The sequence below is a fragment of the Falco peregrinus genome, chromosome 6 (assembly GCF_023634155.1).
Source record: "Falco peregrinus isolate bFalPer1 chromosome 6, bFalPer1.pri, whole genome shotgun sequence".
In the NCBI taxonomy this organism is placed as follows: Eukaryota; Metazoa; Chordata; class Aves; order Falconiformes; family Falconidae; genus Falco; species Falco peregrinus.
The window spans coordinates 21,253,000-21,280,154 of NC_073726.1; the positions used below are offsets into that span (position 1 = coordinate 21,253,000).

General features: G+C 49.3%; 1 protein-coding gene across 1 annotated transcript in view; it reads left to right on the forward strand.

Annotated features, from left to right (window-relative positions):
- SHANK3 (SH3 and multiple ankyrin repeat domains 3) overlaps positions 1-27,155 on the forward strand; it is a 368,446-nt gene that overhangs the window by 131,526 nt on the left and 209,765 nt on the right. The window contains 1 exon segment of the mRNA XM_055807431.1: positions 217-556. Coding sequence (XP_055663406.1) covers positions 217-556 — 340 coding nt within the window.

Genomic DNA, 27,155 nt, shown 5'->3' on the forward strand with positions numbered 1-27,155 from the left:
TGCCCTTGCAGATGCTGCCTTTCCCTCTGGTGCTTCCTGGTGCAGGGAGAGGAGCTGAAAGCAGGCAGAGCTGCAGCCTCTTCTGTCCTGGCCGTTCCTGCCCTCTCGGCCCATCCCCACCTGCTTTCCCAGCCCTCCTGCTTTGCCGCCATCTTCCAGCCCGGCTTCGCACTGTGTGCCCAGTAGCTAATGCCGCTTTCCCTGGCTCTTTTGCAGTGCCTTTCAGAGAAACCCCCAGCTACACGAAGCGGAGACGGATCCTCGGCGCCGGTGGCCTCTCGTCGCCACGCATGCTGCAGCGCTCAGCCAGCGACAACAACCTGAAGGCAGAGAGCCGGGCGTCGTACTCGCCAGTACCCTCACTCCGCAGCCTGCCCCCGCAGCTGCTGGCGCAGATGCAGGAGGCGGCGGCGGGGACTGGGGCAGGGGACGGCAGCCTGGCGAGCTCCAGCAGCGCCCGCAGCGCCCACAGCCGCTCCCCGTCCCTGCAGCGGGTGCAGGAGGAGAAGGAGGCCGACCTGCCCACGCTCCGGAGGAGCAGCCGTGGCAAGGCCAGGTAAGGGGCCAGTGGGGGGGAAGAGCAGGGCCACCTGGTGCCATGGCCGGTGTGTGCCTCAGAAGCCACCCAAGCCCCTGTGCCTGTGTGGGGCCGGGCACCTGTGGGATCCCGGGCGGCGGGTGGGGAGCGGGAAGGCTGGTGCAGCCCAATGAATCCCTGCGTCTCCCAGTTCATGCGGCCCAAGGAGCAGGGCTCGCCAGGGTCTGGAGCAAGCACTGAGGGTTTTTTTCCTCGATCTTCTCCCCAGCCCTCAGTCTAATCTTGCATCTCAGAAAAATGGTAAGTACATCGATGCCGCGTTGCACTTGTCGTTGCTATGACAATGAATGCATCTTGAAAACTAATACTTCGAGGTGGCACATTGCAGATAAGCCAACACCTAATGCGTCCCAGCCGACCTGTGGTTATTGCAGTTACTGGTGTTCTGCCCACCGGCCCCATCAGTAGCATTGCTCTGCCCAACCCCCTGGGCCCGGGAGCAGCTGACGGGTGCAAGGTGGCCTGACTTGTGCGTCGGGTGGTTTCTGTGGCCCATAGGCATGGGAGCAACATGGACCTTACATTCTCCTGCTGCTCCCTGTCTCTTGCTGGCCACATCAATGCGAATGTCGGCTCTGATACTGCTTGCCACTGCTAGTGCCGGCCTTTGGCTGGAAGCCAGGCATGCGCACCCATTCTGATCCAGGAGGATGGTTGTTGCTCCCCTCGGACAGCAGAGGTGCTGCTGGAGAGCCTTGGTGCCTAGGGGTCCCTTTGGTGATGACGGGTGTCAGGCTTTGCTTTCAGAAGTCCTCGTAGTGGAGAGGCAAGACCGACTGCAGCCATGGCTGATGTAGAGCAGTGCCCTCTCAGAAAGGGCTCACGAGAAACTCTGATACCGTGAGGCCAGAGCAGGAGTTTGAAGAGTGTGTGCCAGGTCCGGGTTGTAGCTGTGCTCAATGAGGACCAAGAAATGGATTTGAGTTTTGAAGAAGTAGTCTGCTTATGGCAGCTATTTACATTAACTCCTTAGCAGAAACAGCTCTGAGGCCCTTTGAGGCAATCTAAAGAATACAGGGAAAAATAAACATGTCAGTAAATAAAAAATAATGAAAATAAGTGTAAAATAGCTACTAGATGAGAAAAAATGGAACTACTCAAGTACCTGCTAGGTTTCTTAATTAATAGTTTAACTCAGGAGAAGTTGCAGGATGTTTTCTAAACAGCTCAGTGGAGACCTCTGCTCATTGTGCAACTTCAGTACAAAATGCAGCAATATTGGATGTCCCCACAGTGTGACGGGTGATAATATGGAAAACAATCTAATGCTTTGGCCAAAATCAATGATGACACCTCTTGAGTGCTGCACACCAGGCTGGGCACTTCTAGTCAGCTAGAACAGTGTGAGTTGAAGGGTTTTGCAGATGCAGTGAAAATGATCAGAAATGAGGAAAAAAAACCAGCCAAAATCTCTGCTTTGAAGAGAGATTTAGAAGAGCGGGAAGGTTACCTTAGAAACGAGATGAATAGGAGGAAATATGTTAAAAATATTGAAAACACCGAGGGCTTATCAGAGGGAAATAGGGAACCTCTACCTGTTTCATGGCACGAGGAGAAAGGAGTATGCAATAAAATTATTGACAAGCACACTCAAAACCAGTATGGAACAGTGCTTTTTCTCTGCCCTGCAGTTCACTCAGGAATTCACCACTTTGGGAACTTGCTGAAGCCAGAAGCACAGTATGATTATAAAAGCATTAGGACATCGGTGGGGGTAAAAAAGAATACGGTGGGCTTTTATAATCGATAAGGCTTTGGAAGTACTCTCAAAATTACCTGGAGCACCTGACAGCACGGCAGGAGGAGGGCAGCTGGGGAAGAGTTGAGTCGCACCCAACTGGGCAGTTCCCAGTAAGGGGAGAGCAGGAGCATGGCTGGGCCTGGAGGTGCCAGGGGATTGGGGGTCTGCCATAGGCAGTGGTGCGAGGGGGCTTGCAAAAGTGGGACTCTAGTACTGCTGCAAGAGCCGGTGGTCAGCAGCTGGTGTGCTGCACTGCTGGCTCCAACCTGGGTAGCTGCTGCCATGTCTGCTGGCTCCATGGCCACCTGTTTGCTCCCTGCCAAGTGTGGGAGAGGTGGGATACTGCCGCAGGCTTGGGCTTCTCTCTGACTTGCTGCATAGACCTCCGAAATACCTGGTGAGCCTTTGCGCCTGCGTTGAGTGGCTCTGGGCTGAAGCCAGTGGGAAGGCTGCTTGTCGTGCCATCCTTGCAGCTCAGCAAGCACCTGGTAAGGGCAGGGGAAGACAGCTGCCTCTGTCCTACTGCCAAGTGCTGCTAGAGTGAGTGTCTGCCCCATTTTCTTCTGTCTCTTGCTTATGTGAACTTTTAAAGGGCTTCTGGAGGTGGCTTAATTATTCCTAGCCATATGCATTTTATAAAATGCATGTAAAAGTGCATTTTGCTCCATTATTTTCAGATACTTGTATATTTTTGCAGGGATAGGAGAATTATGAAGTTCATTACACTGAGTCTGGGGCAAGTGAAAGTCATGTGCATGCAGCCTGCGTGTTCAGAGGCTGGTACACACTGGCAAATTCAGAGCCATCAGGATTGCAAAGAGGTAGGGCCCCCTGCTTGGCCCCCTGCCCTGGCCAGGGAGGCTCCCAGTGAGGCCAGGGAAGGCTGGCAGCTCTGCCAGCCCTTCCCATAGCTGCCCCTGCATCACTGCCACCCTGTGATGGCCAGGGGTGCTGGGTGGGTGCTGCTCTCGGAGTTGCATGGGCTGATGTTCTTTTGAATTGCACAGATGTGTTCACACACTGTTGCTGTTCGGCAGGAAGCTGACTGCTAGCAAGTGCTTAGAGTAGCTAATTAATAGTGGTGTTTTGTTTGACCCCATATTTCTTTCACATGTTATTTGGCCTTATTGGTCTCCCGGTTGGTTCCCAGGGTGTTTGTGTTGCTTTAACAAAGCTTTTATTTACTCTGGGGCTGGGGAAGAGTGGTGCAGTGATCCCTATCTCATCTGAGTACTCAGTTCCCAGGGATGTTTTATTTTCAAAAAAGAAAGGCTTTGCTTTGTGGTAAGTGACAAGGCATCCATAAACATGCAGAGTCCTCTCACATCTTCCCTGAAAAGTCTTGCAGAAAAATTGATTCTGGGTCAGATTCTTATTAGAGTAAATAGCAAGAAAATTTAGTGTCTGCAGTGATGCCCCAAAATTCTTTATTCTGGGAGCAAAAGCTCCCAGCAAAATTCTGATTGTTTTGCAAATATATTCAGGATGGCAAAGAGAATTTAAATGAAAACTAGTTTAGCAGTAGTGTTTCATTTTTTCCAGGAATGGTGTGCAGAAGCACCTCACATGCTTGTGGGCTGGCCGGCAGTAGCCTCAGCGCTAATGTTCAGCTCTGCTAACAGCAGGAGCAGTTAATTAGCCATGTTGCTTTCACAACTTCAGCTATGCCAGTGGTTCTGGTGGCTGAGTCCTCTCATGGGCTGCAGCTCTCCAACCTCCATGGAGGCTGAGCAGAGGTCCCGAGTAGCTGGGGGAGGCTGAGCGTGGGAGCACAAGTCTGACCCTGGAGCAGGGGTGGTGGGTGCAAGACTGGGGTGGACCATCCCCATGGTGAGGGATGGACTGTGGCTAGGAGACCCTCTTGAGTGGGACAGGCAGGGCTGCAAGGAGCCTGGAGCAAAGGACCTGGGTGATGCTGGAGGTTAATCCACCCTGGCAAAGCTTGGGTGAGCCTTGCATGGGGTGTCCCCGGTTGCCTTTTGGTGGTCAGCTGCCTTTATGCTAATAACCTGCTCCTGGAAGCAAGGTCTGGGGGTGGCTGTTGCTGATGTAGTTGGCTCTGAACACCCCGGCTGTGTTGTGGATCATCAGGGGTTCCAGGAGGACCAGATGGAAGAGTCTAACCCACAGACCTCTGGCATTGCTCATCCTGCCTGTTCTTGGGAAACCCTGGTGAAGGACATGCCCCAGTGATTTCCTTGCTCCTTCCTGCCTCTGTCCTTGCCACTAGGAAGTTTTCTAATGTCTGATCCCAGTATTTCTTCCTCTGGTTTGTTATGTCATGTTTACTCTGCATAGGTATGGTGAAGAGCTTGCTCGCTTCCCCCTCGCAGCAGTCCTGTGCATACTGAAGCCTGCTTGGCATGTTTGCCTCGGTGTCATCTCTTCTGTCAGCTGTTAGCCCCCACTGCCTTGCCCTTCCCAAAGGGCCATCTTCGCCAAGCTCTCGCCGTGGCTTCTCTCCAGGCTCCCACTGTCCCACTCCTTCCCAGCAGTGTGGTGCCCAGAGCAGGCACACAGCAACAGAGGAGTGTGGTAGCAAAATTACGTTGCATGTTTTTCAGGCTGTAGTTTTGATAGCTCATCATATTGCGTTTTATGAAATGGTGTGATGTGTGACTCACATTCAGCATGTGATAGCCTCCACGTTTTTTCCCCCCTCAAAACCCACTACATAACCAGTGTTTCCCTATCTGAATCCTTGTGCAGTTGTTGATTCCTGCATATATTTAGTACCTTCAGTTCATCAGGATCCATTTAAACCCTGATCCTGTTCTCTGGAGTATTTTGCAGCCCCTTTGTACTGCCTGTAGGTTTGGCAAGGATCTCCTCCGATCCATTGTTCGCTTTGCTAAAGGAGCCGCTGACCCAGCTCAGCCCCTTGCACAGCCCCTGGGTACCTCCCGGCTGTGGTGGGGAGGTGGGAGGGTTGCTCTCCCACCCTGTGCTCGGGTGGTCTCGGGGCAGCTGCGGGGCTGCAGGGAGCCCAGCAAAGGCCAAGGTGTGCAGCTGCTGCTCAGCAGCCAGCTCCTCTCACTGTCTGTCCTTGACAAATCCTTTCTGACTGTTGCCACATTGCTTCCTTCTAGGCAAGTACACACACTTTGGCTTGTTATTTGTTCCAGTGTTTTTTCCCAAGAAGTGAAGTCACTGTATGTCTTTAGCTTTTCTTTTTCCCCTTTCTGACCATTTGCTATTTTCCACTCTTTCGGACACAGACTTTAACATGAGTCTTCAAAGACGACCTTAGGTGTTCTTAGATTGCTTTAATCTGTTCTTAAACTTCCTTCCAGATGTGTAGTCAGGCACACCCAAATATTCTTAATTAATTCCTGCTTCTGGTTTCCCAGTAGGATCTTAACTCTCTGCCTCTGAAATCTCACAGTTGATCTCTCATTTAAAGACAAATATTAAGCACATTGGTCTTTTTAGTTGAAAAAGACCATTGAAAGCTTTCCCTCTCTGCAGTTAGCCAAAGGAATACCAACAATTACCAGCAATTCCTGGGATCTTTTTCTTGCTGTCAGTACATTTACAGAATGGATACATGCTTCTCTCCAGGGTGGCATTTCCTCTCATGCTTGTGCTGTCCACATATTTGCTTCTGTTGGCTTGTGCTTTTCCTTCACATCTGTCCATAGCAATCATTCCTGTTTTCCAGTTCATGTAGTGTGTTTGAAGTCAATGATTGTCTTATGATTTAGCTGGCTTCTTACTTAACTGCTTGTGCATCCTCCATGTTGGGATAGGTCTGAGATCTGTTTTCCTTTGCCTTCCCCATCACGGGATCATGTAATAGCCTGATTTAAAAGGGACCTCTGGAGGCAATCTGTCCCACCCTGGGCTGACCTTGCATGAAACCTTGCCTCCAGTATTCAAGAACATATAGAAATTGACCTCAAAATGTACTTCTCATGTTTTGCTGGTCTTTCTTGCTTTCTTCCTAAGAAGTGCCAAACACTTACCATTTCATGATCATCCCTGCCAACATTATCAAAGCACTAGAAGAGCTTCTATGGCTGTTTGCTGCACCTTCTCTATAAAAATAAATTATCAGAAATATGGTCCAAGAACTTGCTGGACGGTCAGTGTCCTGATCCTTCCCCAGAAGATCTCTGGATGAATGCATTTGATTATCATCCCTAAGTCCCATAAGCTAGCATCACAGGGTCATAGCGTAAGACACTGCGCTGGATCAGAATGGATAGCTGCCAAGGCTGGTATCTTGGCTCATGCTGGCCCCAGCACATGCCTAAAGAGCAGGACACGTGCTGAGGAAACCAGGGATTATCCTCCCCACTCTCTGAAATACCTGCTCCTTTGGTTCCATCCATGAGCATCTCTGCAATAGGGAATGTGAATTGCTGGTGCGTGGCTGGCTGGTAGAGTCCTGTTTAGACAGATACTCTCCATAAAAACTGCACTGAGCTCAGTGCTCTTCAGCTGCAAGTAAATACAGAGAGCATCCTTTTCTAGTGTCTCCCCTGAAGATTCTTGGCACTTTGCCACCTTGAACAAACATCCATCTTCTGAAATTGCTAAAACTGCAGCTATTGCATCAACTGGAACCTGGGGACTTTATTTCTAATATTCTTGACCTCTCCTTGGGGGGTTTAATAGAATAAATGCCTTCTCCCAATCTCTCTTTTTTATTATTACTTTTAACAATATTAACCGATTCACTATTCCCAAGCCCTTTTATTTCTCAACAATGTGAATGAGATCTTTGCCCTAAGTACGAAGTCACTGGTTTATTTATTTATTTATTAAAAGCCTTAGATTATTTGTTTTATCTTCCTGGCTTTTGAAAGGGTTAGATCCATTTGATTTGTTCTACCTGCATCAGGGATTTGAGAAGAAATTGCCACAATTTGTTTCATTCTCTGCTCTGTGCCTCTGTTTTCAGCTTGGCATCGGCTGTTGATTTGAGTCTCCTCTGCATCTCGGCTGTAGCCTCAGTCCCTCTATAGCAGCGCCTCAAAAATAAATCCTGGGGAGGGGGGGGGGGGGGCGGTGAGGGAACCTTGAAGGTGAGTGATGCAAGGGCCACCCACTTCTCTGGATGCTTCCGGGGTCACCAGGCTGCTTACGGTCCTTCTGCAGTCCAGCTGACAGCGGCGCAGCAATGCCAGTGCCATGCCCAGCGCTTTGGGTATCAGGTTTTGGTTTAGGGTGGTACAGTGAAGAGCAGGAGATCTCTTACTCCTAAGTGTGGTATCGTGGTCCAAGACAACTCCACAAGTGAGCAAGAGTGCCTGGCAGGCTCTGAGACCTGCCTTGTTCCCAGGGCTTGCCTGGCAGTCTCAGGATCACTGTCTTGCTGGACCCTCGTCCTTGTCCCCCAGGACTATGTCCCTGTCTGGGGGGCCCGTGCCTACCCTTGCCCCGGGCTCCCAGCTCCCTGGCCCTTGCAGGGTGGCTGCTCCTGGCAGGGCCTCGCTGCAGAGCCGGTGTGCACCCCGCTGCCATCTATCCGCTGCAGGAGGGATCCGTGCTTTGGCAGAACATCTTCTCAGGACCATCTCACCTTAAACATGCGAGTAACCACCCACACCACAAATCATCTGAGATGTGCTGCTCCCCTTCGTGCACACCAAAACACGCTTGAAGTAACTAGGACAAATGCCTTTTAAGTTTTGATAAACCAAAAGGGGATCTGAGCAATATTCAAGTGAGATTACCTCCCTGCCAGGTGTGTTTGTCTCTGTAATAGCTTTTTCTGTTTGCCTCAAAGTTCCCATAAGAATATATGCTGCCAATTCGGGATACCAGTGAAGCTTCAGGAATATTTATTTTAGTGAAATTAAAGTGGGACTGGATCAGATGAGTGGAGATGCCCAGCTCGGAGCTTTCCTTTGCTGGGGTGCAGGTGCCAGCCCTGTCCCCAGGACTGAAGGGCCACCCCTCGTGATGGTAGTCCCAGCTTTTGGCCAGGGCATTCTTACCAATTACGCACAGAAAGGTGCAGCGGTTCAGAGAGCGCACAATGCATGCGGTTCTTATGATAAATATAACTCACCACTCGAGTAAATAGCAGAGCATTTTGACAGGCTTGCGTGTGTTCTCCTGATTAAAACATTTGATTTTGTGTCTGATAACTGTACTGCAGGATTTCTGAAGTGTGGCAGAGTTTGCAGGATGCTCCTGGAGAGCTGTTTTTTTCAGGGTGAACTGGAACACCTGGCAGTGGAGGAAGGTCCTGCCTCGATGGTAGAGTGAGGAGACGTGACAGGCTAGCATTAAATCTGATCTGGCATATGGAAGAGGAGATTAGATGCGGGATGATTGAGGCAGTGTTTGGGAAGGTTTGGTGGAGTCTGGGGAGTTGAAATTTGAATGGGTGACGTGATTTGGAGCTGCTGTGAAGACAAACCCCGAAGCCTGGGGGCGTAGGAATGGGAGGGCTGCCAGAGCCTGGTGGTGGGGTGGCTCTTTGGTGGGGAAGGGCTTAGCGGTGAGAGCCCTGTGGTTGTCCATCCCAGGCCAGGAGCTCTAGGGGGTGGCTTGGACACCATCGGTGATCCCCTGGGGACTGCTGCCTCCAGAGTGCATCGAAGGGGGGATGCACTGCCTGTGCACAGAAATAGTGGTTGTTCAGAAAACGTGGAGTAGTGAATGACGACAGCTTTGTTGGGCTCAGCATCCTGAGGAAGGAGTGACACTGAAAACGCTTGCTGTGCCAACTTCAGAAGGAGAGCTTCAGAAAGGTAACAGAAATTCATCAGGAAGGCCTGAAAAATTAAAAACAGTTAACGACAACCATAAGGGCAATATGGGAAGCACTGGGTGATCCAGGCAGAGCTGCACAAGGTAGGACCTTTGGAAGAGGAGATCATCAATAAGGCCGCAGAGCTGGTCTAGGAGACTGTCCGAGGGTAAAGGGGCCACTGGGAATGGGGATCTGGGTTTGGGGGAGGCATCATGAGCCGCCAAGAGCAAAGCGAAGCTGTCTTCCAGGGGAGGAATTTGCCTGGGTGCTGGTGGTATCTGGCATCTTTGGCCAAGGTGAGGTCCTAGTGCAAGAGGCAGTACAGTGCCTCGAAGGAGAATTCCTTTCCTGCCCTCTCCCCCTGAGCTCCCAGGGCAAACAGGGGTTTGGGATGAGAAACCGTGTCACCCTGGGCAGAGCACTGTGATGGCAAGTGTCGACAGGGTTATACGACATACTTATGTTTAGCAGGTGCTGGCTGCACAGGGGTAGAAAGGTTTAAACTGTAATGGGATTTTTTTAGCAGGGGATTTCAGTTTCACCAGTCCAAAACACTAAAACTTTATATATAAATGTTACGATGAACTTCACCTAAGAGAAAAGAAATTACCCACATTAAAAATGACTGCTGCAATGACAATATAGCAAAACTGCTGTTGTTTAAGTCCAGCTGACAGCCTTCTGGGGCAGCATGCCAGTCCCTACTTTTACCCAAGCTGGAGGCTGCTCTTGGTGTTTGCTCCTGACTCCTGCCCTGCAGTGGGCTTGCTGGGAGGCAGAGCCACTGCCCCCAGGGCTGGCAGGCAGCAGGCAGCCTGTGACTGGGCAGCAGTTCCCTGTGTCTTCCAGAATCCTGATTCAGGACAGCCTGGGGCTCCGGGGCCCCTGCAAAGCCTCCAGAGCTGGTCTTGGTGGCTCCCTCACTCCTCATCTTTGCATTGCTGGTCCCCAGCTTAGTTATTTTGTACTAGAAGAAACTGTGAGACTTCGAAGGGCGATGGAGTTTGTTGATAAATACAGGCAGTGTGTACTGCAAGGAGGAAATTCAGACAGCTTCTATATTTTGTTGGATTTTAAATTAACTGCAATCCCACAGGCTTCCTTGTCAGCGCCGCCATGAAAAATCTCTGCTTTTTTATGAGGACTCGCTCATTAAAATACAGAACAAAGCATCAGAATGTTTAAAATGAGATGGAAAATTATGTCAGTGAAATGATGATGCTATTGTGTTGCTGGGTTGGACACTTACCTGGCTGGAGCGTGCAGCCCTGCTTGCCCGGCCGAGCAGAGGACACGAGCAGCAGTGCCCCGGGGCAGTCAGCAGTGCTGCCGAGGAGGAGGGTCTGCCAGCGGAGCAGTGACAGGCTGGGGGCGGCCAGGGCTTGGCTGGGTTTGTCTGGAGAAAGGAAAGCATCAGTGAAATTGGGAGGCAGTGTTTAAAGCTACTGGAAGGAAACATGATTTCCTTCACACCCAGCTGCGCCATGCAACTCCTGTGGCTTCATTTCTCACAATTTGTACTTCGTTGTGATCTGTGCTTGTTGTGATTGATATTTGTCATGTGACATCAGCTTGCTGGGGAGGGGGATGTTTTCTCAGGACCGGCTTGCCCCCACGGGTGCCTCTGGGGTGTCCAGCCACCCCTCAGCAGGGGGTACGCGGTAGGGTCTGGGCAGAGGCGGCCGCATCGTTGCCCATGCTAGTCCACAGGCTGGTGAATCCCATGGGTGTCGTGGCTGTGCCAGAGGACTGCTGGCATCCTTCCCGGTGCACCGCTCCCAGTGCATTGCTGTGATGTTGCTCTCCCAGAAGAGCTTTTCAATCTACAAAATATTTCTGCTTGGGGCTCTTTCTTTCCTCTTTCAGTTTTTTAATGGTTTTTTTTGTTCGTCTTTAAGGGGTGCCTGCCTGCAGCAGCAGGGTCTCAGTGTGAGTTTCTCATCCTTCGCTTGCCGTTTGTGTGTCCTGTTAACAGAACAGCCCCTGCTGCTGTCCCCATGCCCATTGGGAGCACCTGGCTGTTCCTCTGCCCCATGCAGGTTTGCAGAGGGGGTGTCCTCAGAAGACCTGGGGTGAGTTTTGGCATCGACGTGTGTTCTGGGCAGGATGTGAGTGACTGCATGGCTCGGAGCAACAGGCCGGGAGTGAAGGCAGTGCCTGGTGTGTGGATGAGTATTGTGAGGCTCTGCCGGCGCAAGCAGCCCGCACCTCCTCACCAGGGACCCGAAGAAAAGAGCGTGATGCAAAGCAGTTCAAGCAGGTGGGCTATGGTGTCCCGAGAGAAGGTTTACCAGTAAAGAAACTGCATTGCAGTAGACAGTCAGACAGCATGGCTGTCTTCTCTGATGTGGTGCCCCAGTGTGTGCTGGGCTGGTTTCAGCAATATATTTTCTGGATAGTGATGTATCACAATTCTCAACTTGTGGCTATCTACATGTTCTCTATGCATCCAGCTGCTTTTTCCAAATATGTTAGTAAAACACTTCTTTCCTCCTCTCCAGCATCATCCAGCTGTGATCTCAGAGTGTTTCACACAGGGGAGTGAGTCAGTACTCTTGACTTTAGTCCGTGAGTTATTGGGGATGGCAGTATCACCGTGCTTTGCTGTCTCTGAGGAGTGTAGGTGATGTCCATCAGCCCTGCTGCAGGAACTTCTCTCCTTCATCTTCAGCTTCCTGCTGCCTGTCTCTGTGTTGCCCACCACCCTTCGCACTGTCCCTGTGCCATCTCAGCAGTGTGTTTCTCCGTGCTCCGCTTGCAGCCGCTGCCTAACATGCCTGTGTGAGTGCCAGGCAGGAGCTGAGGTGTCATCGAAGCCACCTCAGGGAGGCTTTGCTCACTGTGCAGGTGCTGCCAGAAATTAAACAGGCAGTTTGGCAATGTAAGAGACAACAGCATTGCGAGTAGCAGCAAAAATATCCCAGTGTCTTTGTATCCATAAGTGGCACAGTCTAGTCTGAAGATTGTGAGCATTATTGGGCAACCTGCATTGTAAAACAGATCTGTGTAGGGTTAAGGCAGAAACGAATACTGTGAATTAGTGTGGGCCTGGAGATGCTCTTTTGTATGGAGGGATGTTGGAAAGAATGGGATAAACAAGGAGGTGATTTAATGTAACTGTTTGTTTGGAGGAACCATAAAACCCGTTGTCTGTTCTGAGCAGGGTGGAGGCACCCATTCGTAGTGATGCCCTCCCCATAGTGATTCACTTGCATTTCTCACAGGGTTGCTGTTTCTGTAAATGCAAGCAGATACACATTTATTTATAGATGATAGATGAGCAAGCAGGGAGAGTGGTGGCTGGTCAATACTGACTGCGCTTCTCAGCAGGGAGCGTGCTCGGCTCTGGAGATACCGCAGAGCTGGCTGCCCTGGCAAGGCACAAGGATACTGTGGTGCAGGGAATCGGTAGGTAATTTCAGTTTTGCCAGTCCAGAGTATTTAAAATTGACATTGGCTGCAGGGCTGACTCACAGCAAAAAGAAGCCAGGACTGAGCAATGGAGTGTTGAACTGTAAAGGAAGTCATTTACTGCCCATCAGGTAATGAGCCTGGGGAGCTCCCTGTGCAGGCACAGCATGTGCCCAGCACCCAGGGAGATGCAGATGCTTCTGGCCAAGGCACGAGTTACACTGCTTACAGGAGTTACGGCAGCAGTATTACAGCTCCTGTCAGGTGTGGGAATTTCTAAGTGGGAGTAGAAAACTGCCTGTGTAGGGGCAGGTTATCCCTGGCTTGCTACTACAGGTTTTTATACCTCCTGCCTTCTGAATTAACTCTGCCTCCCGCTGGTGGTTGTGCAGGGTGGACTTCAGTTCTGAATCCAAATTGCCGTTTCTACAGTTATACTGTTGTTTTGCCGTAACCTGTCTTGGCTACATAGGACGGTGCATGGCAGTGGTGGTGGTCCTTCGCTCTGTGGCTGTGCCAGCAGCAGGGCTGGGCTGGTAGCACTACCCTGCAGTCCTGAGGCACTGGTCCTTTTCTGGGAAAGCACCTGTCCCCTCAGACAGCTTTTCAGCAGGCTCAGTGCTGAGTCCTCCTGAAGCTTGGTGCAGCAACGTGAGCTGTCCAGCCCTGGTATCTGCCAGGAAACACTGCTCTGGTCCAGTAAGAGAGTGGCTGGCTACTGGGAGGTGAGTTATGCTCCGGCAGGCAAAGATGGGTCCAGCGTGCTTAAACTCAGCTGTGTGTACCAAAGTTCAGAAGGTGTCTGTATGCTTGTCAGCGTGCTGTTGTTTTGATTTGCTTCATCTGATGTTGCAGGAGTGATGCTCACCTTCAGCACAACTGTCTGTGTCGCCCAAGGCTCAGAGCAAGAAAGAGACGCCAGTGCCAGGGGGTTTTCCTGAGCACTGGAGGGACTGCAATAACCCCGACACGACGTACCCCAGTGTGAGCTGCCTGCACCCTGCATGCTGTGCCAGATGGAGAGGAGAGGGCAGTGCTTGTGACACCCTGTTCAGTGGGGATTTTGGCTCTAGGACAGCTTTTGATTTTGTTTCAAGATGGCCAGCTCTGAAATACACACTAAACCTGGAAGGCTGGTCCATAATCCCAGTTTCTACCTGCTCCTCCCAAACAAGCATCCTAATGCAAGACCAGAAAGATTAAGCACCTCCTCTTTTGTAGGCTCATTTTGGCATTATAATTCTTGTCTTCCTGCCTAGAGAGTGGCCCTGGTTTGGCAGGAGTTTGGCCCTGGTTTGAACTGCGAAAGCTCTTAGATGAGATGCTATTTTGGGAGGATCATTAGGCTACACCTCCAGGACATAAGGCTGCAGCTTCCCTGAACTGCCTGCTGCTTCATGGCATGCATGGTCATCTGCTTTCCATCCCAGTGAGGGCTGGGCATGGGCTCTGGCATTGCTGCACCCATACTTCTGGGGCATCTCTGTGCCTCTGTGGGAAATTCAGCCAGGTAGGCTCACAGGAGGGACCAGGCACCCGAGAGTGGTAAAGAGGCACCCCGGTTATGAGGCTGGGCTTCAGCCCAAAATATCTGATATTTTAAGAATTTTATGTCTTGGTTTAATGTGGCTCATAACCGGCACAGAGAAGTCTCCCTGTAAGACTGCCAAAGGCGCTGAGGACCCCTGGAGCTTTCTGGTGTGAGCCATATGGAATGACCCTGCACTGAAGCAATGAACGTATCATCATTGCCATTTCAATGATGCGGTATTTATTACACATTTTTATAAAGCTCCCTAGCTATGCTATCTGCACCCCAAATAAGACCACGCTTTATGGCTTGGCATGAAATTGCTAATATTGCCTGGAATTCAGCACTGCTGACACTGGGTAGCAATCTCAGCTGTTGTAAAGTGGTGTTGTTTCCCATTTATGGAGCTATTACTTTACGGTGGGTAGAAGTCTCGCCAGTGGCATTTACTGAGCTAGACTGCTCGTGAAGAATTTTTTAGCTGGTTCTAATCTTTCTGTTCAAATATCTTCCAATCTGAGATTTCCCAGGTTTTTCATTGCTTCTGGCTCAGTTTCAGTTAAAATAGAAGAGAATTTTTTAAATGAGGCAAGGTGAAGGAAGAATGGTTGCAATATATTCTTTGTGTAGACATGATATTTTTTTTTAAAAAAAGTGTGATAGAGATCTAATATTTTACTTGGATGTTAGCAGTGAAGGAAATAGGTGACAGTTAGTGCTTCAGACAAGATGAATTCTGATTTTGCATGGTAGCAGGGATTAGAAAAATCAGGGTTTGTATTTGTGTATCTATTTATAAATAGCAGTTCACTAAAACCAGGTCCCATAAATGCTGTTGTGGTCTAGGTAATATCTCTACAGAGAGGTTTACCTTGGCTTCACTTCCCCTCTCCTGCAGTCACTTACTGATCCTTGCCCCAACAAAACTACATGGATATAGGGCGTGTAGATGAGAAAGCCAAGTGCAGGTCCCCGTCTCCCTGGTGTGCTGTGAGTAGGCCATGTACATTCATACCTTTGACTGCACCAAGCACTTGAGCTGGTGGTGACACTTCTTGCACAGGACCTGAAATAGACCCTAAAATTCACAGCCCGTATAAATACCTGCCTTAGAGCAGGGTGGGGAGTCCTTTCCTGCAGCATTTCACTCGCGTTTCTCGTAGCTTAGCTGTCCATGTCACTGTGAAGAAGATGCTAGATGAGTAACCAGGCAGAGATGGTTTGATGGACGCTGGAGAGGCCACCTCAGGTGCTCGGGTGTCCCTTTCAAGGTGCGTGCTGCTGTTCCTGGGGCACGCCACGGAGCCAGCCCTGGCGAGGCACTGGCATAGCTGTGACACAGGTGGCTGGCAGATGCAAGCAGTTCGGCACATTTTTTCCCTCCATGCCAGGGCTCACATTGGGTTCTGCAATGCTGGACTGGGAGAGAGATGGCTGCAGGTGTGCGGCCCAAGGCGTGGATGTTCAGAGCTGCCAGGGCAGGTTTTGTAAAAGCTGTCGATTTTAGCTTGCATTCTCCTTTGAGGAGTGCCTGTTTAGGACGTTGCTGTTGTTCATACGTCAGTGCTCTGTGCAACGGTGAGAGCAAGCGCTGTGCACAAACCCAGTGTGGAGCTGAGCATTTGGCTTGCAAATGGCAGCAGAAACCTGAGGTTTTGATGGTTTCTTGCTCCCACCTCTGCACTGCAGAGCTCTGGTCAGATCCTGCCCCACCTGATGAGCAGATGAGTTGGGGTGGCCATGGACAGTGTTGCCTTTTGAGCTGCATTTGCCCAGAAGTGTGATAAGACATTTGTGCCTAATGTGTTACGTCCTCCTTCATGCTGCCTTCTGCATGGTCTTTCAAACATCCAGGATCACTGGAGCAAAACAGCTCATGTTCAATCTGGAATCCTCGACACCGTGCCAGTTTTCTGTGCTAAGCCTTTCTGAACGAACACAGAAGACACAGTGGTGTCTGCCCTCCTTATTGCAAGCCATCACCTTCTCGGACTCTGTTTGGGGTTCCCATAATTGTAAAATTACCCCTTGTACCTGTTGGGAAAATGTTTTTTGAATCATTTGTGCCTGGGCAGTTTTGGGTCCCATTCTGGCGCTTTGGTGCTGTGGGTATTATTGAAGTAGGCTGTTGCCCATATATATTTTCCCCTCCATAGAACAGACACAGTTGTACTTTCTGCTCTCAAAGCAATATAGTTTTCTTCCCTGACTTGATAACTTCATTAAAAATATGTGCTACTGGTCCACTGTTGTCGTGCACCGTTTCCTTTAGAAATCTGAGATGAGGATCAGCCAGGGTCCTGCCTGAACATAACAAATGCTCTGGGGTTTGTTTGCCTGCACTTCCTCTGTGTTGATTTCCATAGTCTAATCTCCATTAGCCAGTCAACTTTTGCATTACATTGTTGCCAAAAACCAAGGCAAAGCATTAATTTCATTTTTAGACTATCTTTATAGCACTCTCACCCCATAGCACCTCACCTCTTTTGTCTGTGTTCTTTTTTTCTTGCCTGAAGAGTTTTTCCCCATTTCCTTTAATTTCCTTTCAATGTTTTCCAACTGCTGCCGTTACACAGTCCGCACATTTTCACTGCCTCTCACATGAGAGTCTTTGCAGAATTTTAACTTCTTATTTATGAACCCTCCTGCTCCCAAATTTTTGCATCTATTTAAAAGAAAGAGACCTAAACCCCCCTCCCAGCAGTGAGTTATGCACGTGGGTGCACTAAGTCACTTGGGGTCTCAGACTGGAGTCTTCCAGCAAGAAGGAAGCTGCAGGTGGGTATATCCATTGATTTAGGAAGGGATTAAAAATGCTTTCTTTAGGCACAGACCAATGTGGGTGATCCAGCTGATGTTTGGGGTTTTTTCCTGGAAGAAGCTGATACTGGTCGCTACCAGGCTTCAAAGGACTGGTAAGCTGGTGGGCACTGGGAGCCTGTGCTTCTGTCTTTGAACAGCTGAGTGGGCTGTGAAATGATTTTACATACAGAAGGATCACCTGAATCTTGTGCTGAGAATGAAGATGGCTCTGAGCTTCTCCTTAGCGAGAAAGAAAGCTCTAGGTTAAACTGTGGTGGCACATCAAGCCAAGCATGCCTTGTAAGGAACAGCAAGCATGAGCAGCATGGTTTCTGCACAGAGCACTGGTTGAGCATCCCTGACTTTTGTGTCCTGATGTGCTGTCTGTATTTTCAAAAGGAATTTGGAGACACATTGGAAGGGAAATACAAGAACTGCTGCTGTTCTAGTCCCACTGTGTGATAGACGGCCAGCACAGGGATGACAGGGTGCCATGCTCTAGCCAGGAAGCAGCATCTGAAGGCGTTTTCTGTGGTCTGTTAGGGGAAGGTTAGATCAGGTGACTGGAATGTTCTCACCTGAAATTTTAGGAGCCATTTTTAGCCTTCATGTCACCTTAGGTTCTCTGCTTCCTCTGGTATGGCTTCTCTGGAACCCCTTGTTACTGAAACCTGTGCATGTGAGAAGTTCCCAGTGTGGGACTGGCTTTTTCTTGCCCGACATGCTGGCATCGTGTCTTTTCTTCTAGGTCATCTCTTGCCGCTGAAGCTCTCCATTCTCTTCTCAGTGTTACCACGCTTCTCTCAGCTGCAACCTTTGCTTGTCATTCTCCATGTTGTCCTGACAGACATCTTCATCCTTTAGTAACAAGGTGGCGGGTGTCTGCACTGAAGGTGGCTGAAGGAAATGTCCCCCAGCAGGAGAGTGCATAAGCACAGTCTTACAGGGCTTCTGCTGTTTTCCTAGTATCGTAGAGGGACAACATTGCCCAAGAGCTTCACATCGGTGTTACTGTGGGTGAAATGATGGCCCAGGACATCGGTGGTGACATCAAGCTGTGCCCTTATGCGCACAAGGCTGAGGGCGGGCACTAGTCTTGCGTTGGTCCATGGATCGTGCTGGTGCAGAGAGGGGGATTTGGGCATGAGAAGAATGGGGGAGCCTTTGGGGGCAGGAGGGACTTGGACAGCAGAGACAGAGCCATCCTTCTGGTACTGAGAAGTGACAGGTCATGAGGAGTGTTTAAACTGGCATTTACAGGAAAGCCTGAGGGAGTTTGAAGGTGAAAATGCAGAATTTCTGGCCAAGGTGTGAAACCTGTCATTGCAAACTGCCAATGTGCCAGAGGACTGGATTGCCAGCATAATGTCCATCCACCAGAAGGGCTGCAGAGGTGATCCAGAAAGGTGTTGAAATCCCTTGTATGGTGGTAGTGTCTGCAGCCAGTACAGGATAAAGTCACTGAGCATGTAGAGGAGGACAGCCTGTTGGGAAGGAATCAGTGCAGGTTTTGTTAAGGGAGATTTACCTTGCTGACCTGATAGAGACACCATATAAGGTGTCAGCAAACCTCTGGATAGGGGAGATCTGGTGAACAAAATATATTTGGATTTTCAGATAAGCTTTAGTTAAATTTTCATATCAAGGCTATTGATGAAACTGGAAATTGAAAGACTTCTTTACAGCTTGAAAGCTTGTTAAAGGGAGGAAGCAGAGAGTGGGACTTAAATGTTGTTTTTCAGGATGGCAGACAGTCAGCAGTGGGGTACCTAGGGGTGGTGTTTGGACCTGTTTCCTTCTCTGTTTTCATTGGTGAGTTGGAGAAAGGAGTGTGCATGAAACCTCCAAGTCTGTGGATGATGTGAAGTTTTTTGAGTAGCCAAGTGATGCATCAGTGCTGGTGAGCTGCAGGAGGACTCCCAAACTGAAAGGGCACGAGGTGGCAGGTGGGTCACCATGCAGATACATGCAAAGTAACGCTTCTGCGGAAGAGCCATCTGAACATGCTGCATGATGCTGAACACGGACCTGGTGGGTACAGCTCCAGAAAAGTCTTGGTGCCGATACTGACAGCTCTCAAAAATCATGGGTTCAGTGCAAAAGAGCAGCCAAAAAAGCTGACAAAATATATCAGGGAAGAGGTGGAAAGCAAGGTAGGCAATGTCACTTGGGGCTATGCTGATCCTGCATGTGCATGCCTTCATGTGTGCAGGTCTGGTTCAGCATCTCAAGGAGGAAGCAGTGGAACTAGAGAAAGGCCAGGGAAGGGCAACTAAAATGGTCAGGGGGATGGAGCAACTGTCCTACAAAGACAGACTGAGAAGGCTGGGACCCTCCAGTCTGGAGAAGAGAAGGCTGAGGGAAGCACAGGGCCAAGGCTTACAAAGCTCCCCAGGGCAGTGGATGCAGTGAAAGTGGAGCTGTGGTCCACCAAATCCTGCAGAATTAGGAGGAGAGGACTCTCAGTGAGACTAGTGGCAGATCAGATTAAAACAGACAACAGACTTTATGCAGCAGGCAATGGTCATCTGAAGCTGGCTGCCACAGGAGGCCATGGAGGTGGACAGCACTGGCAGATTCAGAGAGACATCAGAGAAATTCCCAGAGATCAGGTCTATGCACAGATTACATTGGGATCAAGCAGGGTCATTCCTGCTAATGTCTCCAGTGCGATGACATTGGATGCTGGAAGGCACAAGGGGAACAGACTAGCCAAAATGGGCAGGCACATGTGTTTTCCTTAATTAATAGCATCTTGTAATGCCACTGCCAAGGACAGGGAGCTGGGCTAATGGACCATCAGTCTGGTCCCGTGGAGTATTTTGTATGTTTTATTGGTTAATTAGCTTAGAGTGAGACTGATACTGTTGTGTTGCATTTCATTGACCTGAAGTTTGTAGAGAGTGTATCAGTTCCCACCCTGGATGCTAAAACTGTGATGGAAAGCTTTTGGCTTTTAATGTCTGCTGGAAGTTGCAAGCAGCACGCATGTCTGATTGCATTAGATGTGTCAGTTGTAAGGTCTCTTTAGGTTAGGTATGATTTCCATCCTCAGGCCTTATGTCCCTTGATGTTGGAGCTGACATAACTTCGCCCCAGTGTTGCTGTGAGTTTCTGCATGTGGGAACCCTGCCTGGGGCACTGCAGCTGGCAGAGCTGCTGCTTGCTTTGTTGGGGCTAAGTCTGCAACTTTGGTCCAGTGGAACTTCTCAAACCACATCCCTGAAGTTTCTCCACACCCCCCCTCCCTCTTGTCTCAGTTGTGACAGTTTGGAGGATGCCTTAAAGAGGAAGAAGAAGAACTCTGAGCAGGCTGTCCAGGTCCTGGGGCGTGGGGCCACTTCTGTCACGCTGGCTGTGATTGAGGTGTTTCAGTGGGGGGTGGAAATAAATAGCCTGGGGCTGGCAGAGATCTGGGCCTTGAGAAGCTGCTGGTCTCAGGGATCTTTGGACAAGCTGGAAATCAAAGCTGGCCTTCGTGAGTGTCAGTACAGTGCCATGCCACCCAGCCTGCCCATTCTCCTGGCTCCCACCAGGTCCTGTTCTTCAGCAGCTTAAGCCTGCCAGGGGTAGATGTTGGATCGGTGTCAGACAGCCCTTTCCTAACCCATCTCTAACAGGCTGGAGGTCTCCTGAAGGTCAAGAGCACTGAGGGCACATCCCTCCATGCAAGCTTGGAAACTCACAGAGAAGGGAAGTTACCTTTCCTGGTCAGGCCCTGCGTGTCTGTCAGCTTGCAGCTTGTGGTAGTAGTGGCAATTTAGAAGTTACTATGTCCTGCAGAGTTCTTGCACAAAGTTGCTCAGGTTGTATCGAGGATCTGAGAATTGTACATTCAATGGATGGGCTGAAGACCACCTCTAAATGATGCTGAAACTTTTTATGAGGGCCTGTACTGATAGGACAAGGGGGAATGGCTTTAAGCGGAAAGAGGGCAGGTTTAGATTAGATCTAAGGAAGAAATTCTTTACTGAGTGTGGTGAGGCGCTGGCACAGGCTGCCCAGAGCAGCTGTGGCTGCCCCATCCCTGGAAGTGTTCAAGGCCAGGCTGGACTGGGCTGTGAGCAACCTGGTCTAGTGGAAGGTGTCCCTGTCCCTGGCAGGGGGAGTGGAACTAGATGGTCCCTTCCAACCCAAACCATTCTGTGATTCTGTGCTGGTCCTTGCCCTCAGCCCCTGCCCTAGCTCTGTCTCCAGACTGACTCCAGCCCAGTGCAGTGGACTGCTGGAGCTCTGTGGAAATGGCTCCTTGTGTGCTGTGGTTTCTTCCATCCCTGTGAGCAGAGTCTGCTCTCTTGCTGCTCCAGCATTTCTCCAGATGTGGCTTTTTTTCTAGGTGAAACATACCTTCAGCAGCTTATGGTCATCTGGGGGGTTGGTTTGGACAGCTTCACAAGGAGGAAAATGAAATGGAAGCTCCACAAATCCCCTTTGTCTCCTCCTAGAGTTTCATGTAAGGTATTTACATGCTTTAGAGATCCTCTTGCACACTGACTGCCAGGCACATCCCACTCTTTCCATCAGCTCTTCAGCCTAATCTGATTCACATATTCAGGAGCCGGTTCTAAAATTCAATCAGGTCCCCTTTCCAGTTGCCTGATATACTCCAGCAGAGTTTTTATTACTGGAATATATTAAATTATGTTGTTCCTTTCATATTTCTTAAAGATGCAGTTCTAGTTTCCCCTTATTTCCCCCCAAATTAATAACTGTATATCCTGTAAAACTGTGTGCACAGGACTGCAGCAAACAGCTGTGCGTTTGCTCATTCACCATCCCCATACAGAGTAAGGTCTGACGTGCTTTTTGGCTAAAGCAGTTTAGTGCAGTAATGTTTTGTGACATCCTTAAATCCAATTATTTTGCTGCTGGCTAATTTATTTGCTAGTGTGCAGGCATAACTCAGATGATATCAGTTGCACTGGTAGATAACTTGCTGGTACCTGTGGTGATTCCAGCTGTGCTATTAAGACGCAGGCCTGGTCTATACACCAGCTTCTCCAGTTTGGGGGGTGGTGGTGGTGGGGTGTTGTCTTGTGGAGGGGAGAGGCCCAGAGGATGGCTGGGGCTGAAGTTGTTTGTATGCTTGTAGTCCACAGTGTTTGGGAGAAGAAACAGCCTTGGCAGTCACTGCTGCAGGAGGGTTTTATCAGTGTCAAAATCTGAAGGCTTAGTCAAAGACAAAAAATAGATACTATGGTGACAATCTACTTGAAGAATTACCGCTACTGATAAGCAATGTCTTCCCCTCAGTTAAATTCCAGTTTGTATATTTATAATCTGCTTATCTAAATTCCCTGTGTACTTTCAATTGAATATGGCATTCTGCCTCAGTTCCTATATTAAACTGATTTGTAGCATTGCTGCGCACAGCAAACCAGCTCTTGTAGCTCACTCCAGACATGGTGAATTTTCCTTGATCAGTGAAATTACTGCTCCTCAGCTTTTCCCTGAGAGGCAGTGTGAGCCCCAGGACCTGAAAGCTCTGACTGAAGCAGTCAGTGCAAATGCAGGTTGCTGTCGGGTGTTGGATGGCATCGATTGCCAACCCAGGAGGGCTCACCAGGGTGGTGGGGGCTGGCTGCAAGTTGCATGTGGGCTCCCCAGAATCGTGCTGGTAACGTCAGGATGGGGATTATCACACTGTGTCAGGGTACTGGTAAGGACTGTGTTGCTGTGGGAGCTGTGGCTTCCCGTTTTTTGACTGCTGTGCCTGAGGTCTTCTTGGGGTGTCATGTCGGTGTTACTGCAGCTGAGAGTTCTGCCGTGGCTGGGGGACACCAGCAACCAGATGGGGTGCTGGCAGTGGGGACACATTGTTGAGCACTGGGGTCTGGCCAAACTGGCCCATGGTACCATCCAAAAACCCTTGGTTAGCCAGGTGGGCAGCAGGGAGGGGGTCCCAGGTGCCTTCTGCTACCCAGGGATCTCAAGTGTGGCAAGCCGGCTTGAATTTTCCGTGTTGCTTTTTGTCTCTTTGTGATTTGCAGTCAGTGGGAGAGACTGGCTGGTGTGGAGCCTCAGCAGAGACCCAGAGTAGGGGAGGTGTGTGTTGAGCGGTGGTAGAGATCACCCTTTCATGGGACCTACTGTAAATACAATGTCATACATCCTCATTTTGTAGAGAAATTAGCATACCCCGCCTTTGCCTTGAGTGCATTGCAGAACCTGTGGCTGAGGACAGCGCAGGAGATGTTCAGCGGTTTTGTGAGGGCAACTACGACAGGTGTGAAAGGCAGCAGCAAGACAGTGGTTTGAGAGAAGGTGTGAAAGCAGGTGAGGACCTCCCGAGGTGTGAAGGCTCCTCCAGTGAGACAGCCTGTTGTGTACAGGGACAGGGCTGGGCTGTGGACACCCATCAGGGTGTCCTTCTCCCACAGCTCTCTGAGGGCTGGGGTGCCTGGGGGTACCAGATGTGTGTTTGTCTTTGAGAAAGGAAGGTAAAAATAATTCGTGAAACCTAAGTTTACTGTCCAAACAGGTAAGCCAAAGGAGGCAGCTCTCCTGTCCGTGCTCCAAGGCGGGGGCAGCTGGCAGGTTAGTGGCAGCAGGGGCATTGCCTGGGTCCAGACCACGGGGATCGGGGCTATGCCAGCACCCAGCATATCTCTGCTGCTCCCACAGCATTGCAAGAGCATCATCAGGGTAGGAGGACCACTCAAGTGTTTTGGTTCAGGGCTAGAGGATGTTGAACCCCAAGCACCCAGGCTGGCAATGGACAAGGAGGGGATGCATGGGTGTAAAAATTCCCAATCTGGAAAATGTGTTGTAGGAAAGCTGGGGCAGTGACATTGGGTGTTGGAGAAGGGAGGTGGGAGAGCAAGGCAGCAGGGTGGGGAGGGGATTATCCCCTGCCTGACAGCAGGAGAAAACACACCATGGGAGAGCTGGACCTTTGGGAAGTGGCTCCACAAAGGTTGAGGCAGCGAGGGGAATTGCGGCGCCCCATGGAGAAGTGTTTCTGGGACATACGTCCACAGGGGATGATGTTAATTTGGGGAACCTTCCCCTGGGCTGTGATGGCTGTGTCACCACCCCACTGATGCCAGCCCTGACCCACAGCCAAGCCTCACTCGCCCCCTCTGCAGAGCGCAGCTGTGCAAAACGCAGGCAGGAACTGGCCCAGAGTCACACAGGGATCAGGGACAGACAGAGTCTCCTCCTACCTGGCCAGAGTACGTGGAAGCTCAATTCATGTTTTACAGCGCTGTGAAAATGCACACACGTTTATATATGCATATTTTATATATATATTTGTATGTATATGTATAAATGATTTATTGTGGTTTGCCCTTTATCGCTATAATCCATGATTCAGGTTTTAGGGAGCATGTGTATCTTTTTATCATCACTAAATCGAGCCCTCTTAAGATTTATATTTGCCACATGTGCAGTTCCCCAGCAAAGGTGAATACAGTAGATCTAATCTGTCTGGGCGACGGTGGACATTTGGTGTAATGCCCTGTGTTAAATGGTTTGTTCTCATGGAGAACATAGCATAGTGCAGAGGTGTAATATAAATAATCCATGATCTAAACATGGAAGAGCAGTGAGCGGCTGAAAGGGGAAGCGCTGGGGTGGAAGGAGATTAGTAGGAAAAAATCAAGTGTTAGTCTTGTGAAAGGCCTTTAGCATTTTTTCTAGTGGTCCTTAGCCTGAGAAGCACACTTTTGAACTTTACTGATGCTATGAAGTCAGTGCTTCAGAGGATGGGAATATTAGGAATCATTTGAAGGATGGGAAAATTAGAAATAAGATAAACCAGTAAGCAACCTGTATTTAAAAGTTAACAACAAAAATTTCTGCTATGAGTTCATAGTTGCCTTATCTGTTAGAAACAATAGAGGAAAATGTTTGGGAATATTAATCAGAATATAGCGGCCACTGTCAGTTGTGACATGAAAGCAAGTGCTAACATATTTGTACAACATCCCATAAAACTTTATTTGAAATGCTATGCGCTGTTCATCATTACAAATACTCAGAAAAAGATGAACAGAAGCTAGAGTGGAGGAGGGCTACTGGTAGGGCCACGAGGCACAGAGGTGACCATCCTGGGACCAGGCGTCCTTGTGCCCCGGACCCTGACCCCAGTGACAGGGCGCAGCGCCTACACAGGGAAAAGACAACACAGAGCAAATGCTCAGGAGCGTCTCCCATGATATATTTGCCCGTAACTGGTGAGCAGCAGTTGGCAGGCTCCCTGAGACAGAGGCTGCCTATGGATTACTGCTTTCATTAACCAGCAGTGGATTGTCCTTCATGAACTTGTCTAATCCCTTTTTGAAGTCGTCTCTGCTATTGGCATTCATAACATCCTGCAACACTTCGTCTCTTAGCTGAGCCAAACAGCATTTCCTTCTTGTGTTAAACTCCGTGTCCCTGCCACAAGGTTAACTAATGCAAAAGTGGTGGAAAACAGGCTTGTTTGTCCTAAAGAACTGGAGAGAGATGGGATTAAGCATCAAGAAAGGCCAAAATTAACGGAAGTGAGAGACAGAGTTGGCACAGGTCCAAGTTGGTATAATTTGTCCATGCATTGATGTGGATCTGGAACATAAAATGTGACCCTTGGAGTTGTAAGGGGTGTCCTTCTAGTAGGAGCACCTTGAGCCAGATGTCATCTTTTGAGCCTTCCTTGAGTCAGACTTGGCATCTTTTGTACTTCACAGCATGGAGGGTTCTGCCTTGAGTTTGTTCTGTTGGTTTTTAAGCCTGTGTAAACTTTCCTCTCCACAACATCAGACAGGGAGAATTTTGAAGCTTCCTTAACTGTCTGTGGGTAAGTACCTCCATATGTCTCTTGAGGACTGACCCTCTGCCCACTTTGTTTTACACCGCACAGTTCCTGCAGTGGGAGGGCCTGTGAACAGCAGATCCCTATTGATCTTCTCAGTCTCACCCCTGGTTTCACAGATCTCTGCTGTGTCCCTCCAGGTTTCTCCTCTCAGGCTAAGAATATTTTGGTTATGAATCACAGAATGGTTTGTGCTGGAAGAGACCTTTAAAAGCCATCTAGTCCAACCCCCTTGCAATAAGCAGGGACATCTTCAACTGGATCAGGTTGCTCCTTGTGCAGAAGCCATTGCAGATGTTTCCTCATCCTGGTCACAGTTCCTTGCCGTCTTCCAGATCTGCAACAGCCTTTTGGAGGCAATAGACCAGAACTGCACATAGATTCACAAAGATGGGTTGACTCTTCCCAGTAATTCCTGTTTGTCCATCTGTATGGGAGTCTTCATCTTTAAATAACATCTCAGTTTGGCTGATAGAGACAGCAGGTTTAATGGTGTGCCATTTCTCCCTTGGAAACCTTTAAAAAGATAATTGCTGGCCCGTTTGCCACATTCTGGCACCAAAAGCAGGTGGTGGAGTGAACAAAAGTGAGGAGCAGGTTATGCACCACCATTAGCAGTTCAGCTGTTTCAAACTTGAGATCCTGCTGATTTCTTACTGCCCCTTTGCTGATTTGCGTTTTCTGTTGGCTCCTATCAGGGCCAAGGCAGAGTCTCTGATATGTCCTCAGTCAGGAGGAGATACAGCATGGGGTCATTGCCAGTCTTTGTCCGATCTCCTGATGGCCATTTTCATTTTGTTTTCCTACTATGGCTTTATTCTCTCTGAGCACTTCTTTAATACCTTGGTTATCTGTTGGTCTCTTAAGTCCCTGACAGGTTTTCTGTTCTGGATGTTTCTGTAAGATGACTTGGTAGTTTTTAGGCTTTCTGGACACTGTTTTTCCAACTCAGTTTTCATCTTCTTCGCCCTACCCAACCCCAATTTAACAAAAAAATGCATGATCAGTTCTGGGTTTTCTCATTTAAATACAACTGTGTCTTTTTGACTGGCATTCATTGCTTCTTACAACCTTACATACCCTGCTGTTCTTTAGGTCTAAGTCGTTCTTGACAAGGTACTGTGTGTCTAACCATCCAATAAGATGTCTTGAAATAGTCTCCAGGACACCAGCAAAGGCTTTACTTTTAACTTTTGATTTCTTATTACCAAAATTAATTTTTGTGAATTTTGAAGTTCCTGTGTTTTAAACTGAGCACAATGGCAGTTGATTTATTGGCTTCCATTGCTTTGGCAAGATTACGAACCTAGCTATATTGGGGTCACTGTTAAATAATGACTCTTAATTAATAAGATTATGAGCTGCAGCGTGCTCACTGGTCAGTGTGAAGTCAGGAGTGCATTTTCCTGCAGTCGATTCCCTGCCTGGCTGCTCCACTGGCCATGCCTAAAAATTTAATCTTGCCATCGTGCCCTGACACGGTGTTTGCTGACTTCGTGCAGAATTAGCTGGCCTGTCTCCTTTGCCTGGTGTCCACTGATCTCCCCGGTCTCTGGCAGATCACGC